General features: G+C 37.1%; 1 protein-coding gene across 3 annotated transcripts; it reads right to left on the bottom strand.

Annotated features, from left to right (window-relative positions):
* Positions 1 to 4,079: 4,079 nt before the first annotated feature.
* On the bottom strand, positions 4,080 to 12,579 carry LOC145209440 (sialin-like). Of its 3 annotated transcripts, XM_080079723.1 has the most exons (10): positions 12,313 to 12,579; positions 9,306 to 9,509; positions 8,603 to 8,836; positions 7,723 to 7,897; positions 7,136 to 7,275; positions 6,710 to 6,859; positions 5,887 to 6,127; positions 5,539 to 5,672; positions 4,577 to 4,718; positions 4,080 to 4,249 (listed from the first exon to the last, which is right to left on the bottom strand). In XM_080079723.1, the coding sequence occupies exons 1-10, from the start codon at positions 12,364 to 12,366 to the stop codon at positions 4,209 to 4,211; spliced, it is 1,515 nt and encodes a 504-aa protein (XP_079935849.1). In that variant the 5' UTR covers positions 12,367 to 12,579; the 3' UTR covers positions 4,080 to 4,208. The 3 variants fall into 3 exon arrangements, with proteins under 3 accessions (XP_079935849.1, XP_079935851.1, XP_079935852.1); XM_080079725.1 differs by lacking the exon at positions 4,080 to 4,249 and having other exon boundaries at positions 4,653 to 4,718; positions 5,505 to 5,672; XM_080079726.1 differs by lacking the exon at positions 4,080 to 4,249 and having other exon boundaries at positions 4,656 to 4,718; positions 5,501 to 5,672.
* Positions 12,580 to 12,831: the final 252 nt, after the last annotated feature.

Below are 12,831 nucleotides of genomic sequence, written 5' to 3'. Positions count from 1 at the left end.
AAGATGCTACATAACATAATTTTGTTTGGAGTGTCACAAACATCACAGTTCATTTTAATAATTGATTAGCAATGCAGTTAAAAAGACATTATATGGTCGTTGAGAATTCATTTGGTCGTTGTTATTGTTGGAAACATTTGAATCTGATTTGCCGCACATCATACTCGTAATGCACCTAACTCGATATGTGAAGAAGACGATGTACAGCACATTCTTTTCTATCGGTATCCACAAGGTGCTGCCTCCTTTTTTCGTGCTTCCTGTCTATCTTTCATGTTTTGCCACGTAATTTTTTTTGCAACACGCAAGTTAAGTGATAAAAAACAAAACACAGTTGGGACTTGGGACGACACATAGTTTTTCTCCTAACGCTATGAGTTACACGGTAGCACAATTTGACGATAAAATGGTCTGCATAAATTAATAGATCTTATAAATATTGCTTTCTTTTATAAATAAACCTTCAAAGATGGCTGATTTTGCGTTCGATGCTAGCTTAGGGAACAACTGGTTTCTTCAAAAGGTCGATATGCCACAAACAAATTAGCTGCTTTGTGAAAATTACCTCAGTAATCAACTTTAATTGTTTACAAGATTTCTTGGTGACCTACTCTGGTTTTACCGCCTTTTCCAACTTTGTTTCAAGAAAAAGTGATCAAAAATCACTTTTTTAAAAAACTTCCTGATAAAACTAGTGGTATTGTAGCAGGGTTGTAAGTCGGGTCTGACTTCACAGGCCGGGTTCGGGTCATGTTTGGGTTTCATGAAAAACGGGCTTGATTCTGGCCTGACTTTGCACTTGTATCGGCATTTTTTTCAATATGCTTAGCGAGCTAAGTAGCCAGCTGCTGGTCCTGACCTAATGTCATAGAGCCCTAAAACCCTATGTTTAAGACCCATTGTATTTTGGTCTTTTGGTTGTCTTCGTCTTTTCTGAAGCTTTAATGCAGGGGTGTCCAAATCGAAAGCACCGCCGTGCCAATCTAGGTTTCAAAATATACTCGCGTGCCAACATTTGGTAGGCCTACTTTTTTCAAACCATGTCTTAAACGTCTTGACGATAGAAAAAAATATGTTGTCAAACGCGAGTAATGAGTAAACTTGTTTATTATACTCCAGAAACCTTTTATAACACCATGTTTAACCATGTCGCTTGAAGCGCAGAATCCATAACATGGAATATAATACGACAGCATAAAGGCCCGGAATTATCCAGAGTTGGAATTTCAAGCGCCTAAAAGTAGACGGATCAAGTCTAAAAACGACCAATTTATTTAGTGGATTTGTGTAACCTTGATACTGATCATCTTTACTGAAGTTAGAACAAAGGCCAAAAAGAATCAATAGAAAAATATTAATTGCGTGACAAATCCTAATGTTTACCATCTAAATTTCCAAAAATTGCGTGCCATTTCAAATGCTCTGCGTGCCAATTTTGGCACGCGTGCCACGTGTTGGACACCCCTGCTTTAATATATACGCTTGTCAATAAAACTTTCCAGCCTAACGGGCTTCCCAAAACGATTCGGGTTCGGTCGAGTTTCGTGCTTCTACTTTCGGGTCGGGCTCCAGTTTCAGGCCCATTTGCAACTCTGTGTTGTAGCTTTCTCTGTTGACACATTTTCCGTGAGGCATTTGGGAAAAAAAACGATTGAGTCATCATCATCCTAATGAACATGTCTTTGTTTGATAACTTTTTTTTGTATTTTAACATTTTCGTATTTATAGTGCAGCATTTTTGGGTATTTTAAGTATTTGTTTGCTTTCAAAAACGCTCAGATGTGAGCAGTAATGTAAAAAACTTGTTTAAGTTCAATTTGTTACTGTACCTTAAATGTGTTTTCCATTTTATTTCCCCCTTTTTACCACAGTGTTTTGCAAGGGGGCGCATGAGTGACGTCAATTTTTTTAGTGCTGTTAAAAACAGGGTTAATGACGTCATAGACACGCAAAATTTTGCATGACGTCATCATATGACCTAAACTATGTTGTGACGTAATTTCATGATTTTGTGACGTCATTAACCTATGTACGTACAATTGTACACTAGACCCCTTTTTTTCAGAGCGCGTTTGTCAAGCGTGACCGAGATAACGATGAAAGGCACTTATTGGCTAAAACAAGTCACGTGAAGCAAAAAACGCGCTAAACAAGTAATTTACAAGATTGTCTCACCAGTTACCGCATGGTCAAAAAATGTACAATCTAATATCATAAACCAAACTTTTATTTTCTGGGTCAATAAGGATCTCAAATCGAAGTAATTCTTGATTATTACTTTATATCTGATTTATACTTCTTTCAGTGCAAATCTGCCTGATGTTTATTGCAAGGGGATAAAAACGGGGGTAGCAATTTAAAAATGTACTCTGGTCAAAATTGAACACTTACGTCAGATGTGTGATCATAGAATTATATGGTGTGATCATGTGTTTATTACCTTTGAAATTAAGAAACTTGATTATATATGACGATCGTAGAAAATACATGCATAGATTATGCACTTATTATCGTTGAGATAATTTGCCAACGATAATCGGAGAAAACCCAAAAGAGTTCAAACATGATCGGGTATAATTCGGACAAAAATTCTGATTGGGGAGTCATTGACGTCGACTGTTGATGTTGTGTTTACCATTGCCACAATAGCAACAGATATGTTTCCTCGCATCATTTGTAAACTTTTCATTCCAAAAAACTCGATAATAGCCAGAACGTACCTTGCTTTTACGTAGCATCCTGGTGTAGGCTCCTGAATCGTATATTGGTTAAAAATCGTATGCGCAAACTTGTCGAAAATAAAATAACTGAAATACATATAATTTATATGTGATAACTTGAAAGAACTGATTGTAAATGTTAGTTTGATTGCTTCAAAGTCTTGCAAACACAGAGGAATTAGACTAACCTCTTTAACATCCCGTCCGACAAATCTTTTTTACAAAACTTATCCAGTTTTTAATCACCAAATATCATTCCATGCGATAGCTGCAAATATGCCACAACAAGTTTAAACTTCAAAAAACGTTTAAAATATTTTATCATTGTTTAAACTCACACCTAAAGTCTTTTCAATGGTTCAAACATTTTTTCACTTATGACTGACTGAATCTAAATCGATCCTAATGTCAATGCACATTTCCCGTTGGCGAACGAATATTAGTACTGTATCATTCAAAAGATTAAGTAAACTTACATTTTGACCCGAAAAGTAAACCACTTTACCTACTTTGTCGCGTTAGGATACAATATGTGTTTGTTTTGTCACTTGAAGTTGATCCTTGTTCGAAAATTAAATTCCACATGACAATCGAAATTGTAGGTTTTTATGTTTTGTTGATCAAATTTTATGTGATGATTTGGTGCCGGCATTTATTGCTTAGACAGTTTTATTTGGATAAAGGTCACAATTAACAATCTGTCACCGAAACGACAAATTCCTCGTTAAGTGCAAAACGCTTCAACAACAGAATGGTTAATGCATTGGTTTCCAACCAAGTAAACTAAATTAATATTTAGATATATAGAAAGCACTTCTTCATTTGCTTTGGTTGTAAGTTTTAATGGTTCTGTGTTTTTATTTGCTGAGGAAATCCAGAAAATTGTTTTACTGTTTTTTTTTAGTAACATTTTAGTAATGAAACAACAGTGTCAGCATTCAGCAATATTGTGTGTTTGCCAAAAGAAAGGCCACAAAGGGTGAATAAAGTTTGTGTCTTGGACTTTTGCCGTTCAGCTTGTGAATAATCTACTGATCGTTTGTATTGTGTTCGTTCAATCAAGGTCATTCTCTGCTGGGTTAATGTAGGTCTTAGGCGACCAGAGTTCATGAATATTGCTGTTACGTTTTTCAATAGCCAACTGATAACAATCAAATTATTCACAATTATGAATCATGTTTATAATTAAAAATGTGAAAACGCTTTTGACCCAGCGCTTGAAAACACAAAACTGCGTGGTTCTTGGGCCCGATTTCATACGTATGCCTATGTAATGCCTTCATTCCAAACCACGAGGATTTTTTGTAGTTTAGAAAACTTCTTAGGATTTCCAACGTTCAAACATTTAACTGTTCTAGCTGCAGGCGATTATGTGTGTTGTATTGAACTAAATGCGTTACATACGTAGCACAGACATCAATAAAACGCATTTGAGGATATTACGCTTGTAAAATACACGAAGTATTTGATACATTCTTGCGACATTTTTTAAAGTTTTGTATCTTCATCTGCCGCGGAGTTGTCGAAACCTGCAAAAAAAGTGGATAGTTTAACCAGCAACTTCGTGCACTCTTTGTTCAGTGTTTAAACAGCGATACACATCAAATCAAAACGACTCGCGTTTCTGGTTTTTTAATCTCTTTGCGAGTTTGAAGTATTTTTTCAATATCTTCCATACCCCTTGGAGATTTTAACTTGCTTTTCTTGGGTTTTGATAAATCTAACTTTAGAAATACTGACCTGACCAGTAGAGATGTTTAGCCTACACAGGTCCTTACCTGAGTTATTGCCAGATCGAAAAGAAAGCATTTCCTAAACAAAAATTAAACAAAACACATGTCCCCAAATAATTTTACCTTCAATATTGGATTTTGTGTCATCTTTTACTTTGGCCCATTCCTGTTCCTTTCCGGACCCGAGGATCAGAAATACAAGCGCACCAAACATGTAAATTCCCGCTGATATCCAAAATAGACTTTGCCATCCGCTGATTGAACTCTAAAATTTAAAACGTTACTTCGAAGTTGTTGTTCGCAATGTGAGCTTGAAATTCTTTGATGTGGTCATGCTTTACCAATTAGAGACTGATTTCAACACATTTAGTGGGACTTACGTTCACGTTGTGTGCCGTTTCAGTATTAACATGGGATTTTTTTGTTAAGTTTCGCAAAGAATCAGGTCCAAAACCCAAACAATACATCAAGTGGTTGCGCATTTTTTAGCATCACAGAACTACATTCAACGTGTGTTTAAAAGGGTCTAAAGCGCAAGAGTTGTCCGCTCAACAAGATAGTCCTTCGCGGTCTGTTCATGTGTTGGAAAAAAATAATTTCTCGCATTTAAAATCTCAAATTAATAGCATCGTTTTCGCGATAAAACACTAAATGCTAGGTAGTTTAAATTTTTCTAAAAGCGGTCCCCCTGTTAATAATCAACAACGTTTCGTTTTTTTTAATTGTCACGTAGCCCAGTGGTCGTCAACCGCCGGGCCACGGCCTGGTGCCGGTCCGCGAGGAGTTCGTTACCGGGCCGTATTATTTTCAGGTCAAATGAAAATTTTCCTCGTGCATTTCGGGGATGATAAACTAATACAAGCGTTTTATTGCTAAATAATTGTTGATTTTGAAGGCCGGTCCGCGATAAAATTGCACTTTCAAATACGGTCCGCCGTACATAAAAGGTTACAGACCCCTGATTCATAGCCTATCGAATTTCGGGTAAGAAAAAAAGTCAGCTTTCACACTTAATGCTAGTTAACCATTTAAGCGTTGCAGTAATACCTACAAAATTAAGTTGAAGCAATTAAGCATGGAATTACGTCATTTTTCAGAATAATCCCGCCCACTAGCGGCGCTATAAAGCCGGGCGTGTTGGCGATTGTGTTTGAAATTCCAAAGGCGATCCCGGAAAATGCTGGTGCGATGTCAACTGCGTTTCCTCGGCATCCGCTCACTGTATGATACAAAACATTTGCACTGTTATTTGTTGTCTCTCCTTAAAAACACTTGTTTAACTTTAGTTAATGAGTCTGAATAAGAGGTCTTCTGATATTGCAATGGACTGTAAAAATTCGCAATCGTAAATGTCAAACGTTAAATACATTTTCTTAGTTTGTATTTATGGGCAAATTAGTTACGTAAATCAAGATACGCATTGCCGTTCCTACCAGTTATGGCTTGAAATCCGACTGCTAGAGTGAAAAAGGCTACAGCTGCGGCCGCATTACATCCAATGTAACCAGCAAGCACTATAAAAACAGCGGGAATGGTCAATCCAATGGTGTTATTGATCTTTCGTATCAACACAATTGAAGCCAATCTTCTTCTTTTCAGCTGATCCGTCACGTATCCACCGCTCACAGTAAAAAGCCACTCCAGAACATATGGCAGGGCAGACAACACTCCGCTCTGTAACAACCATAAGTTTTTGTATAGATTGTGGTTGTTGTTGTGAACAGTCAAAATTTGTTTTCGGCTAATTCACTGTTGTGACACATTCGAATCGTTTTAGTAAGTTGTTTGTGCGTAAATATGACAGTGAAGCATTTGCCCAATTTGCAAGACCTGTGTGCTTTAGATTTTGATGTGAATGAGACATTAATCTTGATATCGAAAACAAGATAAACATTGTTTGCAAATTGTTGTAAAAAAATCTATCAACATCATACCTTACGACAGTCTCAAATTTAGCTAAACTCCGTTTGGTGGCGCAAAGCAGCATTAACGCTTATTTACAGAGATATATGTATAAAAATGCTGACGGGTAGCGCCATTTGGTTCTAGGTAAGGTATTGTCACTCAAAATACAACAAATTCAACTTCAAAAATTAGATCCTCCTCCTAACCTAAAAGTTTACTAGCTTTCCTAACCCTACCCTTCTTTGGCTCTTAAATAAATAACTCGGTCTTTGCCCCGCCTATCTAAATTTAGCGAAATTTGGGTTTACCGTGGGGTGTGGTGTTAGTAACTAGTACCACAATTCGTCTTACCGTTGCAACGTTGAATTGTAGAATGGTCGCCATATAAGTAGGAAGCATCGTGAGCAAAGTGTAGGCGCCAAAGTTAAGAGAAAAATGTGAAATAACCATCCCGATTAGAGGCAGAGAAGTTAACATCGACAGCCAGGGGACTTTCAGTTTCTGCTTGAACACGTAAATCAATATTCAATCATTTTAACTTTTAAACACATTGTAAAAGAACACTTAACTTTGAATGCATTTGGTAAAATATGGCGCATTGACTCAAAGCGATGGCTTATTCAAGTGTTATGTCTTGTAGTGTTGTAGTTTTACAGAAAATGTTGTAATTTAGATGTCAATAAAATAGAATAAAATCTAAACATAATCATTTTAGTTTACTTTGGGTACACCGGTTATATCTCAAGGCGGTTATCGATTTTATTCAAATAATCGCACCTTGCTAGTAAAGTTGTTGTTAGCGGCGTGGTTGTTTTGTGTTATGTATCGCTTCTCCTCATCCGATATCCGGGGATGTTTTTCAGGCGAATCGTAAACGAGAAAGAACCACATAATCGTGACTAAACCTGATAGACCACCTGGATATGAACAGTTTAAGTAGTTACTAAGCGTGATTGTTTCCAAACTGTGCCAGATCCCAATTTTGGCCCGACTTTACACTCGGCTACATTTTGGTCGTAATTTTACCTTGCTAAGTATAACTTTCGGGCTCAGTATAAAACAAGGTACCGGGTTTCTGGTATTTTCGTGTATCCCCCTCACAAATTGAATGACTATCTTGTCATTGAACAAGTTTAAAATTTCAATCCATGGGTTTGACTTCGATAAGGGGAAAAGTTAAATTCGCAAAACAGCGTTAGATTGATAAAATACGGTGCCCCTCGTGGGAAAAACCCTGTTGTAAACCATCAACATATTCAAATGTCGCTGTGACGCGTTGTCGCTTTTGTCAAAATACCATTTCAAAGCCACTCATTAACGTCCCGTTCCCGTTCAAAGCAGTACGTGAAAGATAAAAAAAATACCTGTGATGTAGAAGACCTCTTCCCAACCAAGCCCACCCGCGATCAGTCCGGATAAGGCCAGTGATAGGCCTGTTCCAAAACTGGTCCCTGAAACCGTCAGTGATATAAAAAAACTAATTTCTTGTTTCGGTGACCAAGCTGTCCATGATCCAAACGCAGATGGAAATGTGGGGCCCTAAACAAATACCAAGATATTAGAATGAGTTTTGTTTTGGTTCTATAAATGCAACAAAGGTAATTTAATGAAACCGCAATAACTTATGACTTGTCTGGTGACAGGTTATGTTTTTCCTGTTCCGTAAAAATATGCTGTGGTTTATGGTAAACCTTTCATTCATGTAAAAACACAGTGATTTTCTCATTTTTGTTGTTTGTTGACCTTTCAAACGTAACGTGTTGAAATATCCAGTGTGCTTTCTATTACCAGGGTTGCCATACCGTCCTTATTTGTAAGATTTGTCCTTATTTTGAAGGGCTATGTCTTAGACAAGTACATTGTGCTTATTTCTTAGAAATTGGAAATGTCATAATTTTTGACTTGAGTCCTTCTTTTGTCTTATTTTCAACAATTACTAGTCATATCCCTGCTACAAGTAAAAGCAAACCTAGACCTTAGCTGTTGTGAGATGCACGAAGTATTTTCTACGAACAAGGAGTTGCTGGAACAGATTGTCTCTGGCCATAATATTGCATAAAGTATGTCATGGATTGTATAAGTGCAAAGATTTGTTCAAAAACGTTTGTTTCGTTTTGTATTAAAACTTAATTTTTCGATTGTACTTATTTTCGGTTTCAAATCGATGGAAACCCTGCCTATTACCCTACTTTTGAACTCAGGACAGGAGTAGGTGAAAATTGTATTCTAATAGACAGAGCTTACGTGCACGAATCCGAGTACAATACGCGAAGCCAACAGTAGTTCAAAGCTCTGATAAGCTACTAGTGGCGTCACGATCGTGATGAGTGTAGTAATAGCGTTGACGACGAGTAAAACTTTGCTAAATCCAAACCGTTGCGAAAGCCAGGCTCCAGGGAGGTTGGTTAGCATATATCCGTAGTAGTAACTTCCGAGCAAAATACCTTGTTCCGCTGCGTCCCAAGAAAACATGCCATTCTGCAAACAGTAAATATTTTTGTTGACATAAGGAACCATAGATTGGGGTTTAATGCTTTTCCGGCTGAGGTGTGTTTGCTTTGAAGGGCAACTTTGGAAGCTGATATTTTAGCATTTCGAAGGCAATTAAAGAATTTTAATATCAAATGAATATTGAGCACAGTAATAATGGGTGAAAAGTATTTTTAGTGGTATAGCTATAGGTATAATCAAGCTGCTATAATTATTTGCGCGCCAACACAGATAAACTGTTCTGGTCGACACCGGGACCCATTCGTTTCCGCTTATGAATACTGGGAAGTAGCAAGTTGAAAAAAAAATAAGTTACATGTATACCCATTGTAATAGACAACAAAATCAATATTTGTTACATCCGCTTCAATAGAACACAGTGAATACAAACTGCAAAAGATTGGAAGGCCACCTTTGTAGTTAGGTCTGCTTTCTTGTAAATTTGTTTATGTCTTACCGACGTTGGAACGCTTGCGTTCCCGGTTTCTCTAGGTGGACAGGAACTTGTGGTGTTAGCGTTTTCCGTGCTGCTAGTCGTATTCACCATGGCAACGATAGCGACGTTTAAGGTTGATCGGGTCAAATACATATTCACCATGACGAGGAGGTCCATCAAAGCCAGAATGTGCCTGGCTTTGATATAAAGTCCGGGTTTATTTTCCTGAAATATACAAAACATTCAACTCCCACAATACGAATATAGTTTTTTAATACACATATTGCACTAAAATCCTACATGCTTTAAACGTTACAGCTCACTGACGATATCATTAGGGCTGTAAAGAGTTTGTGAAAAAAACGTTTTAAATGTATTTTTAAAGAAAAGCTTATTAGTGAATTGAAATGAAATCCAACTGAGAAGACCATCAAATACCAATGTGCACCCAAAAGGTTACGTGTATCGAGGTCTTATGCAACGTTTACTTATGAAACGCTTTTCTACTCGATCCAATTGCTCTTAACAAATTTTGAGTTTTGTTGCAAACTTGTAAAACTACATAAATATCAACCAGGATATTTTGTCGTAACCAATATGTTTTCAGTTGTGGTTAGTTTATTTCACAAGGTGAAAGAAAACGTAGCGACGGGAGTTATCGGCCTACTAGCTATAGAACATTCAGCTATAGGCTATAGCGATAACACATTGCAGCAAAATGCAAGTCATTTTCCAAGAAACATTATATTATTGTTGGTCCAATGTAGTTTGCGGACATCCATGAAACATTATGCGTCGTTTTGTTGTTAACAATCGATCTGCAAAGTCTTTGTATACAGAACCATGCGTTTTTGTGTTAACAGTCATTGGCGCCGCCACGTAGGGGCAAGAGGGGGCACTTGCCCTCCCCTGGAAATTTCAATTTACCGTAATTTAACATATTTAGCACCAAACCTAATTAAAGTGGCAGCGTGGGGATTTGTGACATCGTTCAATGCTTTAACTCTTAGGCAACTCAATTGTGAAGTACACGATTTATGGCTTCATATGTAAAAAATTCTTGATGTGGTAAAGTATGAGCCAAAATTTGCCCCCTCTTGCAAAATGTTCTGCCGGCGCCCATGTTAACAGTTAAACGGTTGGTTTATGTAAACTATCATTTAGATCCGATCCGAGATTGGCAACTTTGTGCTAAGGTTTGTACTCAATCAAGGTGTTTTTCATTTTCGACCTCGAAATACAGTTTGATAAATATAGTTTACTTATCAACAGAATTTTTAGCTCTTCCGGCAGTTTTTTTATTGTAATATGCCATAGTTTACTTATCTTTGCGCTTATCGTGCCGCCAGTACGTTTTTCTCCCTTTTTCGTTTTGTTCGATGCGGTTGTTACTTTTGGAGTGTTACCCTGATGAAGGCGACCTAAATAGGACATTGAACCGTCGTTTAAAGAAATACAGTTGCCAGAGAAGCATAATTTATTTTATATATAGTGCTATGTTTTCAATTTGTTGAGATCGGATAGTACCAAAACTCACCCTACAAATGCAAATCTGCGTGCTTTTGATTATTTGATTATAATCAATCTGAATAAAACACAGACCGCCAAGCCATTATTAATTTGACGCTACGAGTAGGCCTAAATGGAGGCGTGTTAAAGAGTTGCTGACTACTTTTCTAGATTGTACCAGCAGCTGGTTAGCAAGTAAACACAAACCTCAGGCATTGCATTGTCCCAATTGCTTTCATCTGACATAGTATTTGACTGCTAGAGAACTGCTGCTAAAACTTTGAATTAATTTTAACATATACAATTCACTTAAATTTGCTAAAGAAGATTATTACTATGATTGGTACCTAATGCTTCACTGTCGCTATAAGTTTACCGCTATGACTTTTCTTTGCAACCGTCAATGCAACCGCGTTTGTTTGTTTTGTCCGCTGTGCAAACAACGATGATAACTTATAAAACCCACCCAACCTTTATGTGGGATAAAGGTAACCGGTATTTTAACTTCGTTTGTTTTATGTTTTCGACATACAACAACAACAGTATGTTCGAATATCAGCTGGTAATCTAAATGTTTCGTATTTTTTTTATCGCAGCAGGTCGTGTTTTGTTGAAAAAAAGGTAGCAAAAATCAACTGGCATTTCTGTCGTTGCAAACCTGTTTCAACTTTAGTTACAACATATTGTCACTGTACAATTAAGTGCCACACTGTAACAGTCATTTTTTGATTTGTTGTCTGCATCTTGGTTATGTACATCATGTCGTGAGACAGTGCAAGCTAACATGGGACTAGCAGGCCTTTATAATTTCAAAATAAAACCTTTGTGAAAAACCAAGTAGCACGAGCTATGAGGAAACTACTGTATTACCAATAAGGCCGTGCCGTTTCCTTTGTGCAGTTGCAACACATTGCAAAGCTGTTATCGGGTACTGATGGTTTTAGAAATGCATATCAGTTAGCATTTTTGGTCATGTGGTCATGTCAATGCAGCAAGTCACTAACGTTCATATGCTTACAATTTGGTTGAAAATTGCAAATGTAATCCAATCCCTTTTTTATTTCGTGTCTATTTTTTATTTTGTCGTGGAGTTTATTATTAATGCCGGACACTGGTTACGTCTGGTATTCACATGCCCTTTTGAGCCATGTAACAAATGGTTATTTTTACACTTATATTTATCGCATTGGATTAAGTTTTCTTTCTTTTCTTAAAAAAATTCTTAAAATGGCATAAAACTGCTTTCAACAGTAATAGATAAATTGCACTTGTGGCAACACTACGAACGCTGCCAATGTTTATATTACTGTTTCCCAATTCGCGAGTACCAACAAAGGAAGTCCTCTATAGCATGGCTTCACATTGCTGTTCACGCGCAAAACTGTCTATGCGTCAGCATGCATACTATAGCAAAACGATTCTCGTTTAGATTTTACGGTTGATTTACGGTTGAAGGAGTATGCGGTTGATTTGCAGTATAGCCTTGAGCAGCTAGTTCTACAGTTGTTCTTGTACTCACCACATTTTTACCTTCACCCAAAAAGTGCTTTCTTGTTTCTGATTCTTCAGCCATAGGATTTTCATCTATACTAACAAATTTACCCCTTTGTCTCTGTATTGTTTGTTCTCCGGAAACGTTTGTTGACAGTCAGTTCTTATTTTGTCCAGTTTTCTACGTTAACATCATTTGTTGCGATATTCCATTTTTTGCTGTTCAAAATTTCTCATTAGCTTTGCAAAGTCACATATTTTTGGCGAAGCTACTACTGTTTTTATGCCTGTTATAGAAAACTGTGTAAGATTAAGATTAGCCATAGATTATATGGTTTTGCATTTACTGCTGTTACTACCAAATCTTGACAACCACATTGTGCTGCAATTCTTGAACAGTAACAATTATATACTTGACGGTCAGCATTTCTGGCATATAATGCTGTACCTCGTGATTCTGCGAGCATTTGTAAACCACATCGCCTAAGGCGGATAAGCATCGGGTTATTTAGAGTGTGTACAACCTTAAAACAATGCCATTAGGTCC

This window comes from Phallusia mammillata, chromosome 1, assembly GCF_965637545.1.
Source record: "Phallusia mammillata chromosome 1, kaPhaMamm4.hap1.1, whole genome shotgun sequence".
NCBI lineage: Eukaryota > Metazoa > Chordata > Ascidiacea > Phlebobranchia > Ascidiidae > Phallusia > Phallusia mammillata.
This window is presented reverse-complemented; position numbering and strand designations above follow the sequence as displayed.